This window comes from Danio rerio, chromosome 24, assembly GCF_049306965.1.
Source record: "Danio rerio strain Tuebingen ecotype United States chromosome 24, GRCz12tu, whole genome shotgun sequence".
In the NCBI taxonomy this organism is placed as follows: Eukaryota; Metazoa; Chordata; class Actinopteri; order Cypriniformes; family Danionidae; genus Danio; species Danio rerio.
Window position 1 is genome coordinate 39,618,065 of NC_133199.1, and position 26,936 is coordinate 39,645,000.

At 38.5% G+C, this 26,936-nt stretch overlaps 2 protein-coding genes and 1 long non-coding RNA gene across 4 annotated transcripts in view; 2 read left to right on the forward strand and 1 right to left on the reverse strand.

The window, feature by feature from the left end:
* ccdc178 (coiled-coil domain containing 178) overlaps window positions 1–26,936 on the forward strand; it is a 326,195-nt gene that overhangs the window by 92,488 nt on the left and 206,771 nt on the right. The window lies entirely within an intron of this gene.
* Window positions 735–1,507, reverse strand: LOC141380760 (uncharacterized). Its single transcript, XR_012399528.1, has 2 exons — window positions 1,222–1,507; window positions 735–1,127 (listed from the first exon to the last, which is right to left on the reverse strand). It is a non-coding gene; the product is annotated as an uncharacterized lncRNA (long non-coding RNA).
* The window catches only part of klhl14 (kelch-like family member 14), a 26,186-nt gene continuing 740 nt past the window's right edge, over window positions 1,491–26,936 (forward strand). Inside the window, exons 1-9 of one of the 2 annotated variants that reach the window (XM_001334693.9) lie at window positions 1,491–2,166; window positions 2,365–3,271; window positions 6,186–6,307; window positions 19,518–19,607; window positions 19,698–19,776; window positions 19,967–20,157; window positions 23,597–23,755; window positions 24,070–24,227; window positions 26,503–26,936. The exon at window positions 26,503–26,936 is cut by the window's right edge and continues 740 nt beyond it. In XM_001334693.9, coding sequence (XP_001334729.4) covers window positions 2,163–2,166; window positions 2,365–3,271; window positions 6,186–6,307; window positions 19,518–19,607; window positions 19,698–19,776; window positions 19,967–20,157; window positions 23,597–23,755; window positions 24,070–24,227; window positions 26,503–26,643 — 1,851 coding nt within the window. In that variant the 5' untranslated portion in view covers window positions 1,491–2,162 and the 3' untranslated portion in view covers window positions 26,644–26,936. The remainder of the gene's footprint in view (window positions 2,167–2,364; window positions 3,272–6,185; window positions 6,308–19,517; window positions 19,608–19,697; window positions 19,777–19,966; window positions 20,158–23,596; window positions 23,756–24,069; window positions 24,228–26,502) is intronic. The other variant, XM_005162873.6, reaches the window with a different exon arrangement.

Genomic DNA, 26,936 nt, shown 5'->3' on the forward strand with positions numbered 1-26,936 from the left:
TAGTCAAATATTATTTACTGTCATCATGACAAAGATAAAATAAATCAGTTATTAGAGATGAGTTATTAAAATTATTATGTTTAGAAATGTATTGAACAAATCTCTATATTAAACAAAAATTGGGGGGAAAATAAACAGGGGGCTAATAATTCTGACTTCAACTACAAATATATATTTTATTATTATTATTATTATATTTCATTTCATCTGCAGATTTTCTCCACCCTTAAATGCAAGAAGAACTATCAGGGAATGACTGAGAAAATTTAAGTAATGCACCAGCAGTAAAACTTTCATTAGGAGAACAGGAAGTGCTATTAGAAAACAAAAACAGAAACGAAAAAGTTTAATCCTTCACTTGATCCATATGCTTTGTCTCAAACCTTTTCTTTTAATGGCTTTGTAAGCTCGATGCCGTTTTCCAGATGGCTATGTAGCCTTATAAATCTGTCTTGCATGTCAAGCAACTATTTTGTTATAATATGGAGATTTAGTTACCTGATGCCTGCTTATTCTGACTGTTTCAGTATGACAAATATTATTTAATTTAAAAATAAAAACAGTATTCCGGTGAGTAATGTTATACTGAAAAGAGATCTATTTTAACGTACTCTAGAATGGCCACACAGTTTGCTTTGTCCAGAAGTTTCTTGTGAATGTGAAGTCTGATTCTTTTTAGTGACTGACTGCCTCTAAGCAATGCATACAGAAAAACGAGACATGTCAAATAAATATACAGTATGTGTGAAATAGTTTTATTTAAAAAGGAGATTAATACATTTGGAGAACTAAAGGGGGAAAAAACTAATTGCATTGCAAAATTATATCAAATAATTCAGCAACATGCATGGTCGTCTATTTACAAACTGATTTGCATTTGATGCCAAATCCATGAAGCCCACTCAAGACCACCAGACAAGTTTGCCCAAAGTGGCTTGTTCGTTCTTTTGAAGGACTAAGCAAAAGGAGAAAAAAAGATGGGGTTATTTTGGCGATGGAGATTAAGGCAGAGGGGGGCTTTTTGTCATTTGTGCGAGACAAGCCATTCATCCATCCCCCGTTCAGAGCCCAAAAAAAAGGCTGGTCCCAGAAATTAGCAGTTTCAGCTCAGCAGCAGAGGCGTCGGGCTGTGAAGGAACAGAGAAATTGACTAATTAGCAATGCGCACTAAAACTTGACGGTTCTCTCCATAACGCAGAGAGAAAGAGAGGAAAGACTCGCCTTTTCTCCTCTCCTCTTTTTCCATAGATGTTTGAAATCGCAGTCATTTACGCTCGACAGTTTTTACAATAGCCTTGAGCCATAATTTTGCGAGTCTCTCCAGCATCCATACCCCTGCGCGGTCTCTCTCCACCGGCCATGCGCGTCCGTTTCTCTCCCCGACCGTGGATTTCCTATTACTCTCGTTACGACTCACTGAGCCCCAGGCCCAAGGATAATGATGTGTTGTTTCTTGGTAGCATAATTTGTCACACGTATATTTCTTCTTCTTCTTCTTCTTCTTCTCTTGCAGAAAGCACACAGCTCCTCTCACACTCACACACACTTCTTCTTCTTGTTAATTCAGAGGAAACATAAATGATCAATGAGCTTGAATGAGCGGGGATCGATGATTGGGATTCTGATCCATCGATCATAGACTTTTCCAACAGGACTGAACAAAGAAAGTGCACTGAGGGAGCCGCGGCTTTACTTTTCTTTAAGTCAGGTAAGTTTTTGGATACCTACTGCTAGTAATGGGCACGGGTGCGCACTGTGCGTAAACGTGCCTCGGGCTGAAAAGTTGCCGTTTCTTCTGCTGTTCTGCCTCGGATTGCGTGATAAACACCGCGCGTGTTGTTGGACGGAGCGATCGCATTGTGTTGTTGCCGATCAACGCGATGCGCAACCGCACATCTATGGTGGTGATGCTGCTGATGTTGCGGGAGACAAACTAATTGCTTTTGTATCGCATATCAGGGGGAATGTGTGCATGCATTTATGTCTTGTAAGGGGGTGTGTGTGTGCGCGCGCCCGCGCGTGTGTGTGTGTGTGCGTGGCCGGATAACAGATAGCGGGCAGTTTCGAGGCTATATGCTTTCTCAACAACCCAGCTAGTTTGTTCCAGCCCGCAGCGACTGTTGGATTTGACGTGCTCACGAACGCATGCAGGAGACACATAAATGGGTATGCACGATTATGCATGTGGTTTGTAATGCGTATGCTTCTATAAAAGAAACTTAATGCACGATTTAAAGATGCTAACGTAGAGATGCATAAATCAAACGTGCACGCATGCTTGCACGAGATACCACCAGAATGCTTATGCTTTTATAGATGCATTTCCATGCAGTGTAGTGCACCAATGGCATTGTTTACTCGCAGGAGGTGTGCGCAGCCCCGAAGTCATGTCCAGATCGGGTGACCGAACCTCCACGTTTGACCCGACTCACAGCGACACTCTGCTGCACGGGCTCAACCTGCTGTGGAGGAAGCAGCTCTTCTGCGATGTGACTCTGACGGCGCAGGGACAGCAGTTCCACTGCCACAGAGCTGTGCTGGCGTCCTGCTCGCAGTACTTCAGGTCCCTGTTCTCCACACACAGCATGCTAAGCAGAGAAGACGGGCTGGCGGCGAAGGACCAAGGCAGCAGCGGCACCCCGTCCTCCTCCCCCGACGACAAGCTCCTGCCCAGCCCGCACTCCACCATCAACAACCTGGTGCTGCAGGGCTGCTCCTCCATCGGGCTGCGGCTGGTGCTGGAGTACCTCTACACGGCCAACGTCACCCTCTCTCTGGACACGGTGGAGGAGGTGCTCTCCGTCAGCAAGATCCTCAACATCCCCCAGATCACCAAACTCAGCGTGCAGTTCCTCAACGACCAGATTTCAGTGCAAAACTACAAGCAGATCTGCAAGATTGCTGCACTGCACGGGCTGGACGAGACCAAAAAGCTTGCCAACAAGTATCTGGTGGAGGACGTGCTCCTCTTGAACTTTGAGGAGATGTGTGCCATGCTGGACGCCCTGCCACCGCCTGTGGAGTCGGAGCTGGCACTCTTTCAGATGTCCGTGCTGTGGTTGGAGCACGACAGGGAGACCAGGATGCACTACGCTCCTGATCTGATGAAGCGCCTGCGCTTCGCCCTCATCCCTGCCCCGGAGCTGGTGGAGAGGGTGCAGTCGGTGGACTTTATGAGGAGTGATCCGGTGTGCCAGAAACTGCTTCTGGATGCCATGAACTACCACCTGATGCCATTCAGACAGCACTGCAGACAGACCACAGCCAGCAGGTAGAGTCTACCGCATGATCTTAACACATACCTGTAGATTTCACACTTTTCTTTGGTAGTCTGTAGTGTTTATATTGCATAAATACATTTTAAACCACAAATTATCCATAGGGGTGCATGCATGGAAATATTTCAGACTACACACCAACCGTTTTCACAGTTTGCAGACAGAAACTGCTTACAAAATTGGGAAAACCCAAAGCGAAGTATGTCAAATACTTGTACAGCTACATGATCACTCTTCTGACAGGTGTCAGGAAACAGATCAGCCTGTCTTTGGTAAAGATCGCTTCATTTGATACTGTATGTGTTGCACAGTTAAAGTGAATTAAATTAGCAATCCTTTATTGGAAAACCAGATTCATATTTGTTCTCCACACTTTGCCTTATCTAGGAGATCCTCATTCAATTCCTCATAGTGTTGTTTCAGGGTTGATTAATTCCAGCACTGTTGCAAGCTTGCATACTGCAGACATTATTGCAGACTGCAGATGGGATAATTAGCAGGAATAGGTGACCGTGGAATAAACTGGAATCATTTGCTGGAGAATATTAGAGAGAGTTTGCAATCAGACATTCTCATTTTCAGGAATCAGGAATTAAGCTGTCATGAATGCCAAAGCCAGATGCATAGAAACATGCATTTGCTAATAGAATTAGCTTGATAAATTGCTTGTTGTTATTTAGTTGTCTTCTCACCTGTTCTGTTCAGTCAGTGTTAACATCGTTTGCTGAGCATCATGCTTGAGCTTGAATGAGATGAAATCAATGAATGACTCTGTTGACGTGTCCTGATGATCATACTAGTGTTGAACACTGTATAGTCGCTCTGTCCAAGCCTGGAGATGTCAGTTTATCTCCCGGGCTTAACTGAGAGCTGAACTGATTGTAATTATTGATCATCCGGACTATTCAAGCTAATATTTTAATCGCGCTAGATCCCTTAACAAACGCAGCTACATTTTTATTATTGATTTGATTTGAGTTGGTTTGTTTAATTAAATTACAGATTGACTAATTGATGGGTGCATATTCACAATGCACCTCATGATACTGGATTAACATCTATGTTGCTCCTGCACTGTAAAAGATTTGACCTTAAATTCACAGTAAATTACTGGCTAATAATTGCATTACTTTCACAGTAAAATACTGTATGTGGATTCACAGCAAATTACCATTAGATAGTTCACAGTAATTTACTGTGATTTTGTTACATTAATGTGAAATTACAGCCATATAGTGTAACTTCACACTCACAGTAAATAGCAGTCCATTACTGTTTTTACAGTATTATCTTGTAGAATTAAATATATTTTACTGTGAAGCAGGCTTTCTTCAGCTATTCATTCTGACTCTTACCATGACTTTGAAATCATTTTGGGTGTTTAACAGGGTTTGGTTTTATAAATCAATTACTTTTGTTCCAGTTTATTACGTTTTCGGTTACGTACAAAGTTATATTCATTAAAAATTATTTCATATTTCCATATTAACCTTAAAATAAATGTAGGTGCAGTGCACTCACATATGAAAATTTACTATGACATTCATGCCGTTTCAAAACAGGATGAAGTTATTTTTAACTTAGTTTATAAAAAAATATGGTGATTTTTTTGGGGCAGCAATAACATTCTTTTATTTCTAAATATCAAAGAAGTGCCAATATTAGGATAAAAGTTCATTTGTATTCATGTCTATGTTGAAAGAAATAAACAATTTGAATTCCTATAACTAACAAATAGCAAAAGATGTCGCCCTTTTTACAGTGATTTGCTGTAATCATGCTACCTGCCTTAATTTCACAATAAAATGATGAATACCACATGCTACTGTGAATGTTTACAGTTTAATCCTGTAAAGTGACACTAATGTAATTTAATGTGAAAAATTACGGTAACATGTTGTGAAAATCTGGACATTCTTTACAGTGTCGAACATAATTTTTGTTAGAAAAAAAATGTAAAAATCCATAGCTTTTTCCTACCCCTAAACCCAACCATAACTGTAAATTATTCCCAAAGTAGAGGGGAGTAATAGTTGGATAACAATCATGTAGAACTGCATAACCCTAACCGTAAGCCTAAACTTAACATAAACTGTAAACCTTTAATTCTGATAGGCTAACTGAAATGTTGTTCCAGAATCAACATAGATGTAAATACAAGAACATGTCCTACTTGGTGAGGTTGGTGTATTCACAATCCTAGTGATCAGCAATGGTTTGGATAAGCTGAAGCATTACTGAACAGATATTGTTGACAGATGTCACATGCACACTTTTGGCCAATAGGATAGGCACATATAGAGAAAGGAGCCTGTCAGTTTGGTTTGTTCCAGTATAGTAAATGTTCCATGACAACACAAATGATGTCGCATGACAATCCAAAATCAAACAAAAAGTGCTCAGGGGTAGCTTAAATAGTGCATCGGTGTTCTTAGGGTAAGGGATTCATCAGAATAAACAGCAAAAACAGTCCAAGACACTCTAAAAATGTGGAAAATAAAATATTGCATAAAAATATGATTTTTTCCACATTTTTCAAGTGCCTTGGACTGATTTTTAATGTTGCATGCCATATTTGTGCATATGATTTGAAAAACAAAACTTAAATCAGTTTCCAAACAATACTTTCTGCATTAGTGTATCATTCGGAGTGGGCAAAATTGATTCTACAACTTCAAATGAGCAGATCAATAGAAGCCATTTTCATTTTTGTGTTCACTTGAGAGTGTTGATAGAGTCGTTCAGCATTAATATTCTCCCATGTTCTCTGCTCAGCTTGCAGACTCTCTCCTTGTGTTTGTACATGCTTTTTACCTCGTTGTAGCATCTCATTCAATATGTAATTGCTCTGCACTAATGACGGCTAATGACAGAATTGTTAATGAATCTGGTCCGTCTCTAACGCAGGATTCGCTCAAACAAACGGATGCTCCTGTTGGTTGGAGGCCTGCCTCCGGGTCCCGACCGCCTCCCTAGTAATCTGGTTCAGTACTACGATGACGAAAAGAAGACATGGAAGATCCTTACAAGTGAGTGTCTTGCGAGCATAGATCTTTTCTCTTCCACAGGACGAACCCTGCCTGCGTTGGGTTTTGCTCTACTGCTGAGCAGAATAGAGCGTGAGCTTCCTGAGATGCAGGAGGTAATGATGTATCACTATCACTTTTAATGTAACTTTTTAATCAGAGCGTGACTGCCTTCATACCATTGTGGAGCTGTAACGCCTGGATTCGCTTGTGTGTGTGTGTGTGTGTGTGTGTGTGTGTGTGTGTGTGTGTTTGCCTGTCTTTTAGCATAAGCATGCCGGCAAGATTAATTTTAATCTAATGATCTCGGGAAGATTCATCATCAGAAGATGACACGTATTCTTATTGAACTGCTTTATTAGGGCAAACGTTCTCGTAAGTGCATTTGTCTTTACGAGCAGCGGGGAAGGAATGGGAACGCTTTGCCAGTAGTTTGTTGTGTGTTTTGGCATGACTAATTAGAATTGGAATTCTTAGAAAGATTTAGGTTACAATAATTGGGATTTAAATGCAGCATAATAATAGAGTATTGTCGTATATGGAAAAATAGAAACCCAGGCTCATTCTGAAAATGTAGTCCCGTGGTTGTTTCTGGAGACCACGAAATACGTCCCCATGAGGTGTGTATTTTTGCAGTTTTTGTTTTCGCGAATCCATGAGAGGCCGCTGTGTGCGCTCTTTCGTATATTAAATGTATTTTACAAGAGCTGTTTGCGCCCACTCTGTTCTCGCGTAAACCCACCGACCGCTGTCGACCAGCTGAATGACTGAATAATTGACTAGGTGACTGGCCAATCGACGGACCCACCATCCTCCTTCCCTAAACTCAATCAATTTTACTGGTTGACCTGCCCGCCCACTTACTTCCCCTAAACCCGACCGAACGGTTTATAAAAGCCGTCCAGAAAAAGAAAAGCCCTTGTCTGATTTTTACTACGTTTTCAGATGTTACCACATTCTCACTCTGTTGTTCACTCATTCGTTTTATTTTTTGGATTCTGTTGTTGTCTTACCTGATTTCTGGAACCGCTCTTTCCTGGACTTAAACGTCGTGGTCAACTCCTTCTCTGCATCTCAAGTCCGCCGACGTACACGACGAGCTAACCCGAACAAACTGGTTGCGACGGGAAAGCCCTCCACGCGGTGGTAAGCGGTCAGCTGGTGAGCGGCAAAAGGAACGGCGTCAGACCGCCCCGTAGCGTTTGCTTAAAAAAATTAAATGCAGCCATACATACCTCTGGCTACATCATTCGCAGTCTCCAGAAACGTCCACGGGACTATGTTTTCAGAATGAGTCTGGGTTGCAAAATAGTGTTTTAGATTTTTTTTATGTGCTCAAGAGGCTTGAGTTAAATGGAGTTCTCATTTAAGCACCTATGATGAAAATCATCTTTTGTAAGCTGTTTGGACAGAACTGTTTGTAGCTATAGTGTGTCCACAGTCATATTGGGCTGATATAAAAACAATTTTTTTTTAAATTCCCTGACACTAAAATAGGATTCAAATCCCTTCAATTTTGAGGCCAAATGCAACGGGAAGTAGGAGTGCGGTTTCCCCGCCCACCAAATTGATTGACAGCCCTGTATTAACATGCCTCTGTAGTAACATGTTTAATCATATCCACAAGGCAAGACGTGAGCAAAACAACTGCGATTAAAAGATCTGTTGAGCTCGCTGTGATCAATAATCTTCTTCAAATGTGATCAAGAATGAGTTTTACAAGTTTTTTTTTTAAACAGTGCATGTTTATAATGAATTACAGCGATTTTATTGTTTTTACTTTATCACCACAGATGTAACTCCACAATATGCATCAAATAATCATTGGGAAAGTTCTTACTCCATTATTTTTGACAAACTTTACGTGAGATCTGCTTTCTTCGTGTCTGTCACTGTGCTGTTTATCTGATGCAGCCGAGGCAGAGATTGAGGCACACACTGACAGGTACGTGGGAACTATAGGCAGGGAGAACTAGCATAAGGGTTCATAACATTTTTACTACTAAAATTCCACAAATTTTACGCGACTTTCAAGTCAATTTTCATGACCTAATGTTTCATGAAATGTCTATATATATATATACATCGTAAATAACAAGAAAAACAATGCACATTCAAATTTATTACAGCATATTATAAAACGCAAAACAAGTCTATTTATTTTGAATAAGTATGTAAAAAAAATTATTTAGATAATGCTTACACATGGCAGTTCATTCCCGCTGTGGCACCTCTGAAATTGAGACTAATCCTAAGGAAAATTAATGAATAAATGTATAAATAAATGAACGAACGAACCAACGCTTTAACAGCATTCATAATGTGACACCATGTTTTTGGCCAAAGACAGAAAAGAAGTAAAGACAACTAACCCATATTCAAATTTACAGATATTTGTTAAACTTATTTCCATGACCTTTTCTAAAACTATGTGGGGATTTTTGTTTTTCCAAAACTTTTCCAGGCCTTGAAATTTCCAAGTCAAAATTTCATGACTTTTCCAGGTTTACCACGACCGCATGAACCCTGTATCATTAAAGGCACAGGCCACAAAAACAGAAAAATGCTTTTTCAGAGCAGAAAATCTATTATTCTTTAAGATCTAATAAATAATCTGTTGGGTGTTTTGAGCTAAAACTTTACTGACACATTATGGAGACACAAAAGCGTCATCTTAAATCTTGAAAAGGGGTTAAATAGGTGCTTTTTAAGACACAAAAATATACACAAAAGGTCAGTGATCGACATGTAAAGTACATTAAATTTGGCATAGTTATGTATTTCATGTGTGTGTGTGTAAGTGTACTGGTTTTGGGGGTTTACAAGGACAGTTTTGTCATAGTTGTACTTAATTACGGTGGTTTATGAGGACATGCCTGATGCAGGAGGTAACACACACACTCACACACACAAAAACATACTTGTGACACTCAAATTTTTCCACAGGAGTTCTGGGATGGTTGGGTTTAGGGGTACTAAAGAAGTCCCCTCAAACAGCAAACACTAACGTGTGTACTGTATGTATGTGTGCGCAATTAAAGAGTATTTTAAGTTCATGATGATAGGCAGAAGCAATATCTAACATTACTATTTTTATTTTTTAGACAAGCAAAAACTTTCACTTGATTTCATTTTTGTCATGAGTATCTGTTTAAGCTATTATTTTCAATTTACTTTTAGAAATGGTATGTTCACCCCAAAACAAAAATTCTTCAAGAAATGTTCCAAAGCTCCTAAGAAATTTGTTCATCTTTGGAAAATGAATTTAGTTTTTTTAAGCAAATCAGACATTTCTGTCCATCCATTGAAAGTCACGATTGAAAAATATTTGTAAAGAGAACAAATAAAAATATGATAAAGTATGATAAATTCATCCGAAATTAATCATTTAATCTAAGTCCTCTGAAGAGATATAATTCCTTTTAGTTTCACCATTTGTTTCCACACACAAACCTTAATTAAATTCATTGCAGAAGTTCAAATGTGCCATCTGACAAACAAGAATAAACCTCATTGGTTCTCATACATCAAGCAAGCATGCTAGAGCTTCTGAAATTTGAGTCTATATTAAATTTGTTTATCAATTAAAGCCATCATGCTTCTTTAGTAGTTTTAGTAGTTACTACCTAATTTGCAAATATCTTTAATTTTATTAAAAGTAGTGAAAGATAAAATAATGCTACGCTAAAATATACATTTTGATTGAGCAAAACTGTTTAATGTTGTGTGTGTTGTAGCAAATCTGAACAGATGTAATAGTACCAGTGTTTCTACATGTAATTTCACTGCTGTCTAAGAGGAACAACTGAGGCAATACAGAGATAATGGTGACTTTTTTTTTTGCTGTGCATTCGCATATTTTCTTCACACAAATTGTTAGCTTTTATAAAGTATGCGACTCAATAGTACAGGCTTTAATATAGCAACTCGTGCTTGTTATTACTTTGGCTGTTAGCCTTAGCGCTAGCTGTTGGTCAGATGAATAAAACAGTGTAAATAAACTTCCAAGAACCTCCTCAATCAAAATCTTTGGTTTCCTCTTATAATACATAGCAGAAGTCAATTTATTTAGCGCCTTTTAAAAATGGAGCACAATCATAAATTGAGTCAACATAACTCAATATAAGATGCAAAGCAATTTTCTGTAGTTTAACTAAGAGCGAGATGCGATGTCTTATGATTTAATTAAAATGATCCTATAGTCCCTGTTCCTTACCAAGGCAAAACAAGGACATAAACGGACGTGCAGTCATTTTGTTTTACGACCGAGATTGCATTCAGTCATCCACTCACTGCATCGCATACACTGTATAAGACCTACAAAGACACCTTACACTGGGAAACCTGCTTGTAAGCGTTTGGCAGCATGCATAACATTCATTAATGAATTACATCTGGATCTATATAACTTACACTCATAAGGTCATAGTGTAATGTCCTTTATTTCTGCCTCAGACGTCGAGTCTTAAATGGCCCATGGCCAGGCGGAGCGACCAAACTGCAAAATCATCCTGTGAACACACCAGCAGCCCCTCGATGTCGTTTGGGGTGTGCAGGTTATTAACATTCAATCATAACTTTGCAATGAGCCGAAACCCAAAAGGGGGGGAACGGCGACTGATTAAAACCTTCATCAGCACTATTTAGGATGGTTCTCATGACTGGCTGCACCTCTCTGCTTCCCTGGCTTTCTGCTCTATGGTGACACTGCCATCTAGTGCACAGTGAAGGACATGCTCAAAAAATGTGCCTTATTTCTGAAAGTTGCAAATATGTTAATCATTCCATACTAGGGCTGCACAAGATATCATTTTAGCATCGATATCGCAATGTGTAAATATGCAATAGTCACATCGCAGGACGTGCAAGGATTATAGTTGACCAGGTACAACAGTTCAGAACACATGAGAATTCCGTCATCTTCCTTCAGCTTAGTCCCTTATCCATGAGGGGTCACCACAGCGGAATGAACCACCAACTATTCCAGCATATGCTTTATGCAGAGAATGCCCTTCCAGCTGCAACCCAAGACTGGGAAACACATATACACTCTCACATTCACACACACACACACACACACACACACACACACACACACACACACACACACACACACTCATACACTATGGTCAATTTAGTTAATTCAATTCACCTATATTTCCCAGAGATGGGTTGCGGCTGGAAGGGCATCCGCAGCGTAAAAACTTGCTGGATAAGTTGGCGGTTCATTCCGCTGTGGCGACCCCAGATTAATAAAGGGACTAAGCTGACAAGAAAATGAATGAATGAATTCATCTACAGCACCTGTGTTTGGACTTGTGGGGTAAACCGGAGCACCTGGAGACAACCCACAACAACACGGGGAGAACATGCAAACTCCACACAGAAATGCCAACTGACCCAGCCGGGACTTGAACCAGCAACCTTCTTGCTGTGAGGTGACAGTGTTAACCAATGAGCCACCGTACCGCCCGAGTAATTTCAGTGTAACCATAATAAAGTGAAAGTTTCTCAATTGTCTGTGTTTTAAAGACCTGTGTAAACCATTTTAAGTGAGTTTAAAGCACTTAAAGAACATAAATAAAAAAAATAAACAACTATGATGCATACATACTGTACACTGTAAAAAGTATTTAACAAAAAGTCATGACAACAAATGTTTTTATATCACTTCAGCTAATATTAATCAGTTAATCAGCTTTCAACTAAATTTTTTTTAATTAAACAATGTTCAACTTAAAGGTGCAGTATGTTATTGTCTTCAGAAGCATTTGTTGTTGTGCTGGTTGAAAGTCTCTTTACAGTCTAATAGTAATGATTAAAGTAGATGATCTAAATGTGTTTATATGTATTTTTATATTTTGGGTAAGGCATAAAACTAAAAAATGTTCATCCAATTAAATAGAGTCGGACCGACATCTCACATAATTCCGATAAGTAGCCCAATCTGTCTGTCAGCAAATGCAGATTTAAACAACTGCGCAGCCGTTTGTACGCAGCTCCGCCGACCGCCGCACGTTCATGAGAGAGAGCACGTGTGCGCGATCGGCAAAAACCTGCTGAATCAAAACTTTTTAAAAACCTGAATCAATATTGGAGTTACCTTTGCATGCTGGAGAAAGGATGAAACCATGTCTGTTTTAAAACTATTTTAGCTTCACGCAAAGCTGATGTAACGTTAGATGTTTTTGTTACAAATGGGTTATATCTTCACAGAAGTGTTGTTCAGCCACTAAAATCTTCTGATGAAAGATTGATAAGACTATTTTCAGTTTCATAAGGGACCTTTTACACCATCGATAATGTACATTTTAATTAGTTTAACAACAAAACACAAGTAAATAGCAATATTCCGCCTAGTCTCTCCATACATTGTTTACCATGCAAATCTAAATATTTGCTATGAAATAGCATGTCAGTTTGACTTGCACGCCGCCGGACAAGCACTAGTTGCTTTTAACACATGAGAGAGGGTTCTTTTGCTGCGCTCATGTTTAAGGAGGCGTGGCTCTAGACGGCAGGGGAGGGACTGTGATTCAGAGATTTATGCTAAGCTGTTAGCATTGTTAAAGATCACCTACTGCACCTTTAATATTTTAGTCAGTTTAATTGATGGAAGTTGAGATGACCAGAAAAGTTCCTTCGATTCAATTAAAATAAATCAGGAGAGAATTTAGTGTATTTTGTTTTAATACTTATTCTCAATAATGTTTTTTTATTTAATTTAGTTTATTTAATTTAATTTAATAATTTAATTTAATTTAAGTTTAATTTAGAGTCAAAGATGAGACGTCATATTATGGTGTTCACATCAAATTAAATGTACAAAAATAGTCATATACACACACATAGAACCAAATGTGATTAAACTTAAAATGTTTCCAAATATAATGTTAAATAATATAATATTATTCAGTATAGCAAAAAAACAAAACAAAAGAATATGTGAACAACATAAAAAATATAAGTATATTCTACATAGTCCTAACTTATTTTATGACAACCGAGTGAGACCTATAGTAGTAGTTTAAAGCAATGGTTCTCAAAGTGGGGGTCGGGCCCCCCCGAGGGGTCGCGGGACAATGAAGGGGGGTCGCCTGGTGGTTTCCAAAAATCTATTTATTTTTATTAAACCATAAGAATTACCATATTTTATCCATAACCTTCTGAAGAGAAAAAAATAGTCGTTTATACCATATATAGTTACTATAGTAGCTTATAGTTACTACTTCTATTGGATTGCAACCCCTGGGGTAATTGCATTGTATTAAAGACACAGCAATAGCGTCAGATGCAGCAGATTTCATAACACCTGGTTAAACTTTGTGGCCCATTTACAGCTCTCATACATAAAATTGGGTCCATTGGTGTGTGTGTGCCATTGCATGCAAGGTATCTGTATTTATAACCACCTCAGAGGATATTGGGGGTCACAAGTCACTGGCATTGTCATTTTGGGGGTCGCGGCCTGAAAAGTTTGGGAACCCCAGGTTTAAAGGATAATATATCTGAAGTTTAAAAATTTTAAATTACATTTTGGGGCTCAATTCTTTGCAAATATTGACGGTAATGCTTTACAGTAAGGTTCTATTAGTTAATGTTTGTTCATGCGTTTACTAATATGAACAAACATTGAACAATACATCTACTACAGTATTTGTTTACGTTAGTTCATGAAAATACAGTTGTTCACAGTTAGTTAATAATAACTCACGCTGTATTATCCATAGGTGGTAGTAAGTCACACATGTGCAAGTCGAAAGCAAGTCATAACCTTCAACTCTCAAGCAAGTCAAGTCAATTTTTGTCAGACTCAAGTCAGGTCGAGTCACTGCTTATCTCAAGTCAAGTCAAGTCATACAGTAGCTTGTTCTAGCAAGTCACTTTTTAAGTCAATCAAATTTTTGTCGATTTTTGAACTTTTGCAATTTATATTTACATATATAGCTTGCGGTTTTGTATGTAGTGCATAATATAAAACAAACAGTAATTTATTTAACAAAAACAATTTATTTCAAGTCATTTAACTCAAGTCCAAGTCAAGTCTCAAGTCATGACAGTCAAGTAGAGTCTTTTTTAAATATTTGTCAAGAAAGTCTCAAGTCCTAAATTTTGCAACTCAAGTCTGACTTGAATCAAGTAATGTGAGTCCCCCATCTCTGGTATAAACTAATGTTAACAAGCATGAATTTGGATGTTAATATGGCATTAGTAAAGGTTGAATTATGATTTATAAATGAGTATTTTTTATACGTAGTTCATGTCAGTAAATGCATTACCTCATGAACCTTATTGTAAAGTGACCATATTGTCTGTGTCAAATAGTTTGAACTTTCCCAAAAGTATTTATAATTTTGACTATATTTTAGAGTGAAATATGACAGAACAGTTTTTGTGAAATAATCAACACACTGTTATTGAATGCTGTTGAATATTTTTGTTCTAAATGGTTTAAAAGCAAAACCCTTGTGACCCGTGCCTTTAAAAGTCAATAACACATGCTGATATGAGTCTGTCTGCATCTGCACCTTTGTAGATCAGGCTGTAAGATCAATAACAAAGCCAAGACTGTGACCTCTGGATCATCTCACAACAAATCACCTTCCACAGCCTGTCGAGTCTATAGGGATGTGTGTTATGTCTGTGCTAGAAAATGTCAGCATAGGGCTAGGCGATATGACCGAAATCTTATATTACAATATCAGTCATCTCATATCCTGATAACAATATATGTCAATATATACTGTAGTACCTATTTTGTAAATTTAATCAATTAACTGTAAATACATTTACAATTACAAGTCACAATTATTTGCCCTCCTACGAATTTTTTTTTCTTTTTCAAATATTTCCCAAATGATGTTTTACAGAGCAAGGAAATTTTCACAGTATGTCTGATAATATTTTTCCTTCTGAAGAAAGTGTCTTTTTTTTTCGGCTAGCATAAAAGCTCACATAGATAAAATTTCAGATGCATAATGCATTTGCAACCAAAACGGTCGCAATTTCGAGCCCTGCTATTTCACATTTAATCAGGTTCAAGCACAAAATCCAAGCACTTTTCTAACCTTGCAAACACTATATTAAAAATCAAGCATTTTCCAGAATTTTCAGCATCCGTAAGAACACTGCATATGGACCATTTATTGTCGCAGGGGGTGTTCATCTGGGTGAATTAGAACTTTTTTTTCCTTTATCCCTTTCGACCCTAGCAACACCCCTGCTGTCATCGTAGCAAAGATAAAGGAAATCAGTTATTAGAAATTAGTTATTAAATTAAAAAGAAATCCACAGACAGAAATTAAGGGGAAAATATCAACCCGGGCTCATTGTGGAAACGTAGTCCCGCGGAAGTTTCTGCGGACCGCGATTTACGTCCCCGGAGGTACGTATTCGAGCTTTTTTTGTTTTCGCAGATCCGCGAGAGGCCGCTGTGCGCGCTTTTTCGCATCTCGGGCGGGCGCCTCTCGGGAGGGTGCGGCATTCGCGCCCGTGCCGTTCTCGCGCGAAAAGCCACCGGATCGAAAAAAAAAAAAGCAAAAGCCCTCGTCTTCGATTTCGACCGCGTTTTCAGATCCCGCCGCGTTCTCGCCCTTATTTTCCGGATTCCGTTTTTCGTCTTACCTGATTTTCGGAACCCGCCGTTCCCTGGACTCGATCCCGGTCGTCGTCCACCGCGGCCGGCTCCGGCTCCTCCTCCTCCTCCGGGGCCTCCGCTCCGCCGACGCAACGCTGTGAGCTAGGCGGACAAACTGATTGCGTCGGGAAAGCCCTCCACTCGGAGGCGAGCCGTCGGCCGGCGAGCGCGAAGAGGAGGGGCGAAGCGGTGCCACACCCCCCCGCAGCGTTCGCTCGAAAAAAAAACAAACGCGGCCTTTACGTACCTCCGGCCACGTAAATCGCGGTCTCCAGAAACGTCAGCGGGGCTACGTTTCCAGAATGAGCTTGGGTTGGAAAATATACAGGGGCCTAGGGCGACGCAGTGGCACAGTAGGTAGTGCTGTCACCTCACAGCTAGAAGGTTGCTGGTTCGAGCCTCGGCTGGGTCAGTTGGCATTTCTGTGTGGAGTTTGCATGTTCTCCCTGCGTGGGTTTCCTCCAGGTGCTCTGGTTTCCCCCACAATCCAAAGACATCTGGTACAGGTGAATTGGGTAGGCTAAATTGTCTGTAGTGTATGAGTGTGAATGAGTGTGTATGGATGTTTCCCAGAGATGGGTTGCAGCTGGAAGGGCATCCGCTGCATAAAAACATATGCTGGATAAGTTGGCGGTTCATTCCGCTGTGGCGAACCCAGATTAATAAAGGGACTAAGCTGAAAAGAAAATGAATGAATGAATATGCAGGGGCCTAATAATTTAGACTTCAACTGTTTATGACCATATAGTACCTTTTCTGTAGATTAAATCAATTATCAGTTTATATATATTAACCACTTACTTTTTTTTGACCATATGATCATATTTTATAAATATAAATATAAAATAAATATAAATAAAATATAAAACTCTTTACAAAAACGGATGATTACAGGTCCAACACACATTTAAAAAAACAAAAACAAAGCTAAATAAAATGCAGAATGTAAACATTGTACTTTCAAAATTGTAATGTTGTTATTCATGTTTCTGTCTCCAACCTCATAATAGTATTATTATTAATAAATCATGAAGGATTACTGTAAAGTACGTATTTTGTAACACCATGATAGAGCATAATAGACCTTTTGATTTGGTCATGCTGCACAGCTCTATGTCAGCAGGCCACAAAAGCCTCAAATGCAGCTCTTGACAGCTGAAAATCCGAATAATTCTATCACTTGTCAGTCAGTCTGATTTTCAGTCTGGATTTTCAATGGAAAGGCCTTGCGCTAGAAGAGGCCAATCGGAAAAAAAGCTGGATTCAAGGCTGTCTAATTTTACAGCAACTGTGATCCATCAGGCAGCGGAGATGTGACAGTGGAAATGAATGATCGAGGCAGACAGGTGGCTCTTAGCGTACGACTGATTTACGCTGCACAGCCACCGGACGGAGATTTATGGAGTGAACATGATCATGTTCATTATGACTGTCACCCTACGACCATTTCTCTCTATTTCAACTGGGGGTCACTTTTGCAGAAGCTGGAGAATCAGAAGAGATGGAAAAGAGGTGTGAAGAAGCTTGTATATCAGAGATCGTCCTGTGTGCAGATGCAGATCTCAGTAAATACTAACTGTTTGCAACAACAGTTTTATTCTGAACATTAAGTTTTTTTTATTACTTCTTCAGAGTCCAAAATATTATTTTAGTTATCATTACAAGCAGGGCTGAGCCTGGTCAGTACCTGGATGGGAGATCACATGGGAAATCTAGGTTGCTGCTAGAAGGGGTGTTAGTGAGACCAGCAGGGGGCGCCTAACCTGCAGTCTGTGCGGGTCCTAACGCCCCAGTATATTGATGGGACTCTATACTGCTCAGTGAGTGCACTGAGGTCTGAGTAGGGGCGTGTGCGCACGAGACGTACCTGAAGAGGGGTGGGGGACAGTTGCGCACAACACACCTGAAGAGCGGTGGGGGTGAGTTGCGCGCAATGTACCTGAAGAGCGATGGGGGTGAGTTGCGCGCAACGTACCTCAAGAGCGGTGGGGGTGAGTGGGGGTGGGGGGAATTAGCAACGTATCTGAGTAGGGGCGTGTGCGCACGAGACGTACCTGAAGAGGGGTGGGGGAAAGTTGCGCACAACATACTTGAAGAGCGGTGGGGGTGAGTTGCGCGTGGCGCACCAGAAGTGCTGGGAGGGATGCGGTGGAGAGGGGTGTGCGATGTATTTGAGGCCCGAGCAAGAGACGTGCGATTTCCGGGAGATTATAATTCATTTGCGGGCAATCCGGGAGCTCTATGCATTTGCGGGATACTCCCAGAACTTTTGGGACACTTGGGATGTCTGTAAATGTAAGAAATTATTACTTTTTGATTCTTTTTTAAATAATATTCCACCATTTTCTCATGTTTTTTTAAATTTGTTTGTAATATTATACCTTCTAAGAATCTTTTACATATTTGACAAATGTATTAATAATAAAATTGTATATATTGTATATATCTACACTGCAAGTTTTATTTTAAATGTTACCTATTTTTCAGTTAACATCAAATATAAATATATAATAGATTGTATAATTATTGGATGGGTAATTACTTGGTTAGCAACATGGAATGTCAAATGTATTTGATGCTAAGTATTTGAGAAAGAACTGATATAGGGGAATGATATTACAATGATATATATATTTTTCTGATTCATGTATTCTTCTGCTGAATTTCTTTATTGGATTAGTTTGTGGTCCATTGGTTATCTTTACAGTAAACATAAAAACATTAGGTCTCAGAAAACATATGTAAAGGTGCCATTGACTTGGTTGTTGTATGTTGGTAACAACCAAAAAAATTATTATATGCAAAGAAAACAAATCTAGTTAGTTTACAAATTATTATGCATAGTAAAATGAAATGACACAGGAGTATTGAACACATGAAGAAATGAAGGTGTAGAAAGGCAGTGAAAGTCCAGAAAGCAGCTAAAATCTCTCAACCCACTCCCCTTCATCAGGGGGATGATGAAGATGACACCAGGATGGACATTTCAGCAAGACAATGATCTAAAACACAGCCAATGAAACTCTCAAATGCTTTCAGAGAAAGAAAATCAAGCTGTAGAATGGCCCAGCCAATCACCTGACCTGAATCCAATATAAAATACAAACTAAAGATCAGATTTGATAGATGAGACCCACAGAACCATCAAGATTTTAACACACTGTTAAAGTCTAAGAAAATCTCACACTTGAGCACTGCATGTGACGTCATTCTCCACATGAGAGGCATCTTTAAGATGCTATCAACCAAAAAAGCCTTTTATACAAAGTATTAAATACGTTTCAGTAGTTCAGCACTTTCTGCTTGAGTCATTCAGTTGTTATTACATATAACTCATTTTCCAGTTTTTTATTTTATATTTGTATTGTTTGGGTTTTTACCAAAATCTGGTTTAATTACATGTCAACAGCTCCTTTCCAAATATTATTCCCGCGAAAAACCGTGTTCAATACTTATTTTCCCCCGCTGTATCTTTGTTAATGTTTTGTTCATTTACTTTTCAAATTTTGATTTTAATCAAGATTTTAATGTTATTCCTAATGAAATCTTAACTGCTTTACTTTGTGTGTGTTACAGTAATGCCATATAACAGCGCCCATCACTGTGTAGTTGAGGTGGAAAACTTCTTGCTTTTATTGGGTGGAGAAGACCAGTGGAACCCTAATGGTAAAGCATGAACATAAATGCATATCACTGTTATGAAATCCTTAAAATATGTTATTGTTTTTAAAATGAATATGTGTATTACCTTCCCAGGCAAACACAGCACCAACTTCGTAAGCCGCTATGATCCAAGATTCAATAGCTGGATACAACTACCACCCATGCAGGAGAGGTATGATGCCTTCTGAAAATGACTTATTATTCATAAAATAATAGGAGCTCTTCATAACAGGAGTGTAATTATTCCTTAAGCCTTTGTGATGAATTTTTCGCTCTTGGCTGCAGCGGAGGTATTCGCTGTAAACAGCCTCCAACGTTGACTGATTTTAAGAGCCGATCTTTTCATCTTGTCTTTGTTTCAGGAGAGCGAGTTTCTTCGCTTGCTGCCTGGATAAGCACTTGTATGTTGTTGGGGGAAGGAACGAGACAGGTTATCTGTCTAGCGTTGAAGCCTATAACCTTGAGACAAACGAATGGAATTACGTTTCGTCTCTTCCACAGCCGCTGGCTGCGCACGCAGGCGCCGTGCACAATGGGAAAATATACATCTCAGGTTTGACGATACACTTCATCCAAACAGTGAATTAATCAAAATGTCTGAGATGTTACTAACAGGTGCCATTGCAGCAGTGAAGCCTACAAGTGTTTGAACCAAAATATTCACTACAAAAATATTACAAACACAGTTTGGGTTTTATTTCTTAGAAATTTTTGGAACAAAAAAACCCAAAATAAAGTGTTTTTTGAAAGCCGTTTAAGTACCTTGATGTATTTCCGAATGTTATTGAGTTTAAGAATAACAACAGAATTTTAGAAAGCATACAACTGAAGTCAAAACTATTAGCCCTGTTGTGAAATATGTTTTCTTTTTCAAATATTTCTCAATTGATATTTAATGGAGCAATGGAATTTTCACAGTATTTCCTATAATATTTTTTTCTTCTGGAGTAAGTTTTATTTGTTTTATTTTGGCTTGGGAAAAAGCAGTTTTATGTTGTTTTAAAACCATTTTAAGGTCAATATTATTAGCCCCTTTAAGCAATTTGTTTTCCATTATCTACAGAACAAACTAGAGATCTGCGTGGGACTAAATTTTGAATCCCGCTCCTGCCCGCACCCGCCAGGTTTTAGCCTGAACCCGACCGCTCCCGCTTATATTAAGAATTTGTTGTCCCGCTGCCAGACCCGCCCCGTTTTCTGCCCGCCGCGCCCGATCCCGCTAAAGAGCGGGGGAGAACAAAACCAAAAATCACCCAGCTATACAGTCCAGACAGCCAAGCTGTCTGTATAAACACACACACAAGCACCAAGCACACACACACAGACAAAGCTCTCTCTCTTTCTCATACGCGCGCGCACTAACACACACACAAGCACCAAGCAGACACACAGGCGTTTGCTGTTATATCAACTCAAAGGCTTGTAATACCATGTATCAAGTACCAATGTAATACCAAAAGGTTTTATATAAAGGTGTATAAATACTGAGTCGCGCCAGCTCCGGGCCGCAGGGCACATTACTCTCGGGCCGATTCCGGCGCGGATGCGGCAGCATCGGCTCGCTTACGGCCGCCGCATCTGGCCGAGTGTATTTTGCTATCTGGGAAAGCTCTCTCTCTCTCTCTCTCTCTCATTTGCGCGCGCGCACTAACATACACACACACAAGCACCAAGCACACACACAGGCAAAGCTTTCTTTCTCTCTCTCATTCGCATAGCAATATCCGCGATATTGCTAGACAGCCCGCTCCCGTCCCAAATTAAACCCGTTACCGACCGCTCCCGTGAGATATTCGGAAATTTATTCCCGCGCCGCAGAAATCTGGTCGGTCCTGCGGCGCCCGCGGGACAGCCGCGGGAATGCAGACCTCTAGAACAAACCACTGTTAAACAATGACTTGTCTAATTACCCTAACTTGCGTAATTAACCTAGTTGAGCATTAAAATGTCACTTTAAGCTGTATAGAAGTGTCTTGAAAAATATCTAGTTAAATATTATGTACTGTCATTATGGCAAAGATAAAAGAAACCCGTTATTAGAAATTAGTTTTTAATTTTTAATTTAAGTTTTAATTTAATTTTTTTTCCATTAAACAGAAATTGGGAGAAAAACATACAGGAGGCTAATAATTCAGGAGGGCTAGTTATTTTGAATTTAACTGTAAATGATTGGAAAGCATTTCAGTTTATTCACTGCCAATAAGTAGGGCCAGACAGAATCTGCGGATGTTTTTTGCTATTTCTGCAGAGAATTTTGGTAAAAGTCTGCAGATTTCCGCGGAAATATTTTGGGAGTATCATAACTCAAACCTTAATATATGAAAAATATTAATATATAAAACATAACTTGATCTTTTTAACTTTTATTTAATGTTTAAAACGCAAATCCAATTAGATTCACTTTATTTGGTAAATAAAGCAAATTTGTCATATAATATATTTAGTAAAAGACAGAAAAAATTACTGTACAAACTACATTGTGCATAAATCAGATGAACATTTTCACATCAGTCAATAATATTACTGGAATTAAGTTAAAAAAAAAGAAAAAGAATAAATATATATTTACACACATTTACTCAAGTAAATAAACAGAATTAATGATGGGCTAAAAATCAGCGGAATTCTGCGCACAGATTCCGAGTGGGCCTACCAATAAGTTGGGAGTAAAGTCTTCTGTATTCATCATATAATTGGACAAAAATATTGATCACAAAATGAAAATTCTGTCATTTATTGAACCCTAAGCCATTCCAAACTCAAACTGTTTTTGTAAATCTTTAGAACATAAATCAGTATATGTATTCTCAGAAATAAAGATACAAATGCTGCCACTGCCATTTTTCAAAAGGTACTCTTTTGTACTTTTTAGGTACTGATATGTAGCCCTAAATTTTAACAAAAAAATACCCTGTTAGTGGGCGCAATAGCCAACTGTTAGCGTGCCGACATATGGTGCAGTAGCACGTCAGCGTGTCCCGACTTCGAATCCCCCCTCGAGGACATTTACCAACCCTACCCCCCCTTGCTCTCTCCCACTGCGCTTCCTGTCTCTATACTGTGCTATCTAATAAAGGAAAAAAGGCCTAAAATAATTTTTTTTTTTTTTAAGAGCCTGTTATACCCTTATTTCTGATTGTTGTTGATTCAGATTTTATAAAAAAAATTATTTTAATAAATAATATATTTGTGTTCTGAAAATGAAGACATTTCTAATTAATACATTTGGACTAAATTCTTATTTCAGAGTGTACTAACCCTATAGTGTTTCTAAAATAAACAAATTAAAATTTATTTTAATCAAAAATAAATGTTGAAAATGTTAATTATTTTAACAATTTTAAATAACTATATAATAATAATAACAATAATAATAATAATAGGTGGCATGGTGGCACAGTGGGTAGCGCCCTCACCTCACAGCAAAAAGGTCGCTGATTAGAGCCTCGTTTGGGTCAGTTTGCGTTTCTGTGTGGAGTTTGCATGTTCTCCACGTGTTCGCTTGGGTTTCCTCCAGATGCTCCAGTTTCCCCCACAAGTCCAAAGACATGCGCTATAGGTGAATTGAATGAACTAAATGGCCATAGTGCATGTGTGTGAATGCAAGAGTGTATGGGTGTTTCCGAGTGTTGGGTTGCAGCCGGAAGGACATCCGCTGCGTAAAACATGTGCTGGATAAGTTGGTGATTCATTCCGCTGTGGCAACCCCAGATTAATAAAGGGACTAACCCGAAAAAATATAAATGAATTAATAATAATAATAATAATCCCATCAAGAAATGTCAAACTTGCCTAAACAAAATGACATATACTTTTAGCAGGCAACAATTACAAAAATCTCAATTTTTCAATCCCTTTTTTTATTAAAATATCAGCAAAAAAACAACACCAATAATCAATAATCAGAAGTGGCCAAATTTGATTCCATGTTGATTTATTTTCTTCTTCATTTCTTTAACCTCATATTAAAACTAGTGTATATTCTGTTTCAGGTGGTGTTCATAATGGTGAATATGTGTCATGGCTGTACTGCTACGACCCCGTGATGGACGTTTGGGCTCGGAAACAGGACATGAACACCAAACGGGCCATACACGCTCTCGCAGGCATGAATGACCGCCTCTACGCTATTGGGGGAAACCACTTAAAAGGTAATTTCTAGAGCCATAACCCAAATCACAGCAGCACTTGCGGTGTACTACTCTAATCTATAAAGTTTCTTTTAATGATTAGATTTCCAGCTTATTAAAGTAAAAGGCTTAGCATATAAATAAACGTCTGGGGTTTCCATTGACCATCTGTGCTGCTTGTTCAAGCTACTCTAAAATGAGCTCGAGCAACACAATACTTGAGCTTTTTTTTTTGGGACAACTTAATTATGTTTAATCCACTTAAATGTGTTAACTTGAGAAAAAAAATGGAGGTTTGAGGTTTCTATTGAATATCTGTGTGTGTCTGTGTGTAGGATTCTCTCATCTGGATGTGATGCTGGTTGAATGTTACGACCCTAAAGCAGATCAGTGGAGCATCCTGCAAACGCCTATTCTAGAGGGACGCAGCGGGCCTGGATGTGCCGTTCTTGATGACAGTATTTACCTGGTGGGAGGCTACAGCTGGAGCATGGTAAACACAGCTCACATAAAAGCTGCATATAGAGTTGAAGTCAGAATTTTTAGCCCTCCTCTTAAATTTTAATTCTTTTATATATTTTCCTCAATTTCTGTTTTTAACAGAATGAAGATTTTTTTCAACACATTTCTAAACATAATAGTTTTAATAACTTATTTCTAATACCTAATTTAGTTTTTCTTTGCCATGATGACAGTAAACAATATTTGACCAGATGTTTTTAAAAACACTAGTATTCAGCTTAAAGTGACATTTAAAAGCTTAACTAGGTTAATTAGGCAAGTTAGGGTAATTAGGTAAGTCATTGTGTAACAGTGGTTTGTTCTGTAGACAATCGAAAAAAATATTTCCTAAGGGGGCTAATAATATTGACTTTAAAATGTTTGAAAAAAATTATAAAAACTGCTTTAATTTTAGCTAAAATAAAACAAATAAGGCTTTCTCCAGAAGAAAGAAATTACAGGAAATTCTGTAAAAAAATCCATATTTGGTTAACAATTAAGAAATAATTGAAAAAGAATAAATATTTCACACGAGGCCTAAAAAATTTTGCCCCCAACTGTATGCACAGCGAGGCCAAGAAACAAATAAATTACTATTAATAATAAATAATAATAATAATAAACTTTATTTGCTTTTCTTAAACACAAAGAATTTTCTTAAACCCCAAAAAATATTTTGCTGCATCTTCAAACTATAAAATGTGCTTTTTTTGTGTTCAATCCACCTAAATTTGTTAGCTGATTTCTTTTGGGTCAACCTAAATGAATTGTCTGCAACCTTGCATTTTATTAATTTTTTTATTGTTAAAAAATACTGGATTCCACGCGATGTTGTCCCAAAACAAATTAATTAAGTTACCCTAATTTCTTCACAAAATTAAGTTGCTACCCCAAAAAAACACCAGTATTGTGTCAATTCAGCACATAAATACGTAGCTTGAATACGTAGTTTTAATAACTCATTTCTAATAACTGATTAATTTTATCTTTGCCATGATAACAGCACATAATATTTGACTAGATATTTTTAAAGACACTTCTATACAGCTTAAAGTGACATTTAAATGCTCAACTAAGTTAATTATGTTAACTAAGCAGGTTAGGGTAATCAGGCAAGTTATTGTATAACGATGGTTTGTTCTGTAGACTATCGAGAGAAAAAAATAGCTTAAAGGAGTTAATAATATTGTCCTTAAAATGGTGTTTAAAAAAACTGCTTTTATTCTAGCCAAAATAAAACAAATAACTTTCTCCAGAAGAAAAAATATTATCGGACATGCTGTGAAAATTTCCTTGCTCTGTTAAACATCATTTGGGAAATATTTAAAAAAGAAAAAAAATTCAAAGGGGGGCTAATAATTCTGCCTTCAACTGTATATTCTGTATGTATATGTAGATGTTGGTTGTACACTCATTATCACAGTGCATTGTGGAATTGATTAAGTGCACTTCAGAATGCCCACTGTTTCAGACACCACTACATATGGCTGCTCCATCAAATAGTGCACAATTTAAAGGGACAGTTGACCCGAAATTGAAACTCTGTCATCGTTTATTCACCCTTTACTTGTTTCAAACTAATTTGCCTTTTTATAGTAATTGTTTTTTCTAATATAGAAGTCTTAGCTTACAGGCTTTCAGCATTTTTCCAAAACATCTTCTTTAGTGTTCAAGAATAAAGAGTTAGGATCAACTTGAGAGTGTGTAAATAATGTGAAAATGAAAATGGGTGAACTATCCCTTTAAGAGTGTATGCGTATCAGCTGGAAGAGATTATGGGAGATGCCGAGATGGAGTCTATGAGAGTAGCAGAGGTACGCAATTAAGGTGGCTCAGTGGTTGGCACTGTCGCCTCACAGCAAAAAGGTTGCTGGTTCGAGTCTTAGCTGGACCAATTGGCATTTTAGTGTGGAGTTTGCATGTTCTCCCCGTGTTGGCGTGGGTTTCCTCCGGGTGCTTCAGTTTCCCCCGCAGTCCAAAATCAGGCGCTATAGGTGAATTGAATAAACCAAATTGCCCGTAGTGTGTGTGAATGAGTGTATATGGGTGTTTCCCAGTACTGAGTTGCTGCTGGAAGGGTATCCGCGTTGTAAAACAGAGTATGTCAGAATACTCTGAAATAGAGACTAAGACGAAGGAAAATGAATGAATGAATGAACAATGATGATGGAGTGCCCTCTAGTGGTCTCGCCTGACAGGAGTTCTAATAAATATTACTCAATGTCCACCATGAAATATCGTAATAACTGGTCGATTATCTTTTTCAGGGGGCTTACAAATCATCCACCATTTGCTACAGCCCAGAGAAAGCCACATGGACAGAAATGGAAGGAGAAGTGGCTGAACCTTTAGCCGGGCCGGCCTGCGCCACAGTCATACTGCCAGCCTGTTTACCATTTAACAAATAACTTTACCGAACGTGGCCCAGAAAAGGAACAAATCTCTTGGGATAGAAATCCAACGGTTAAATGAATCAAATAAACACGGAGACTCTCCCTATGAAACGCCGCCAGCTTTTGAACAGGAGGTGATGATGAGGTGTACAGATTATTATTTTTTTACTGGTCTGACAAGAGCACTTTGTTTCTTTCATACCTAAAAAGTTTGAAACTGATCTAATCATCGACTTTGCGTATTTGATGCTCATGTGTGTTGACATTCAGCTGCTCATATTCAATCCTTTTTTGACGGCAAATGATTT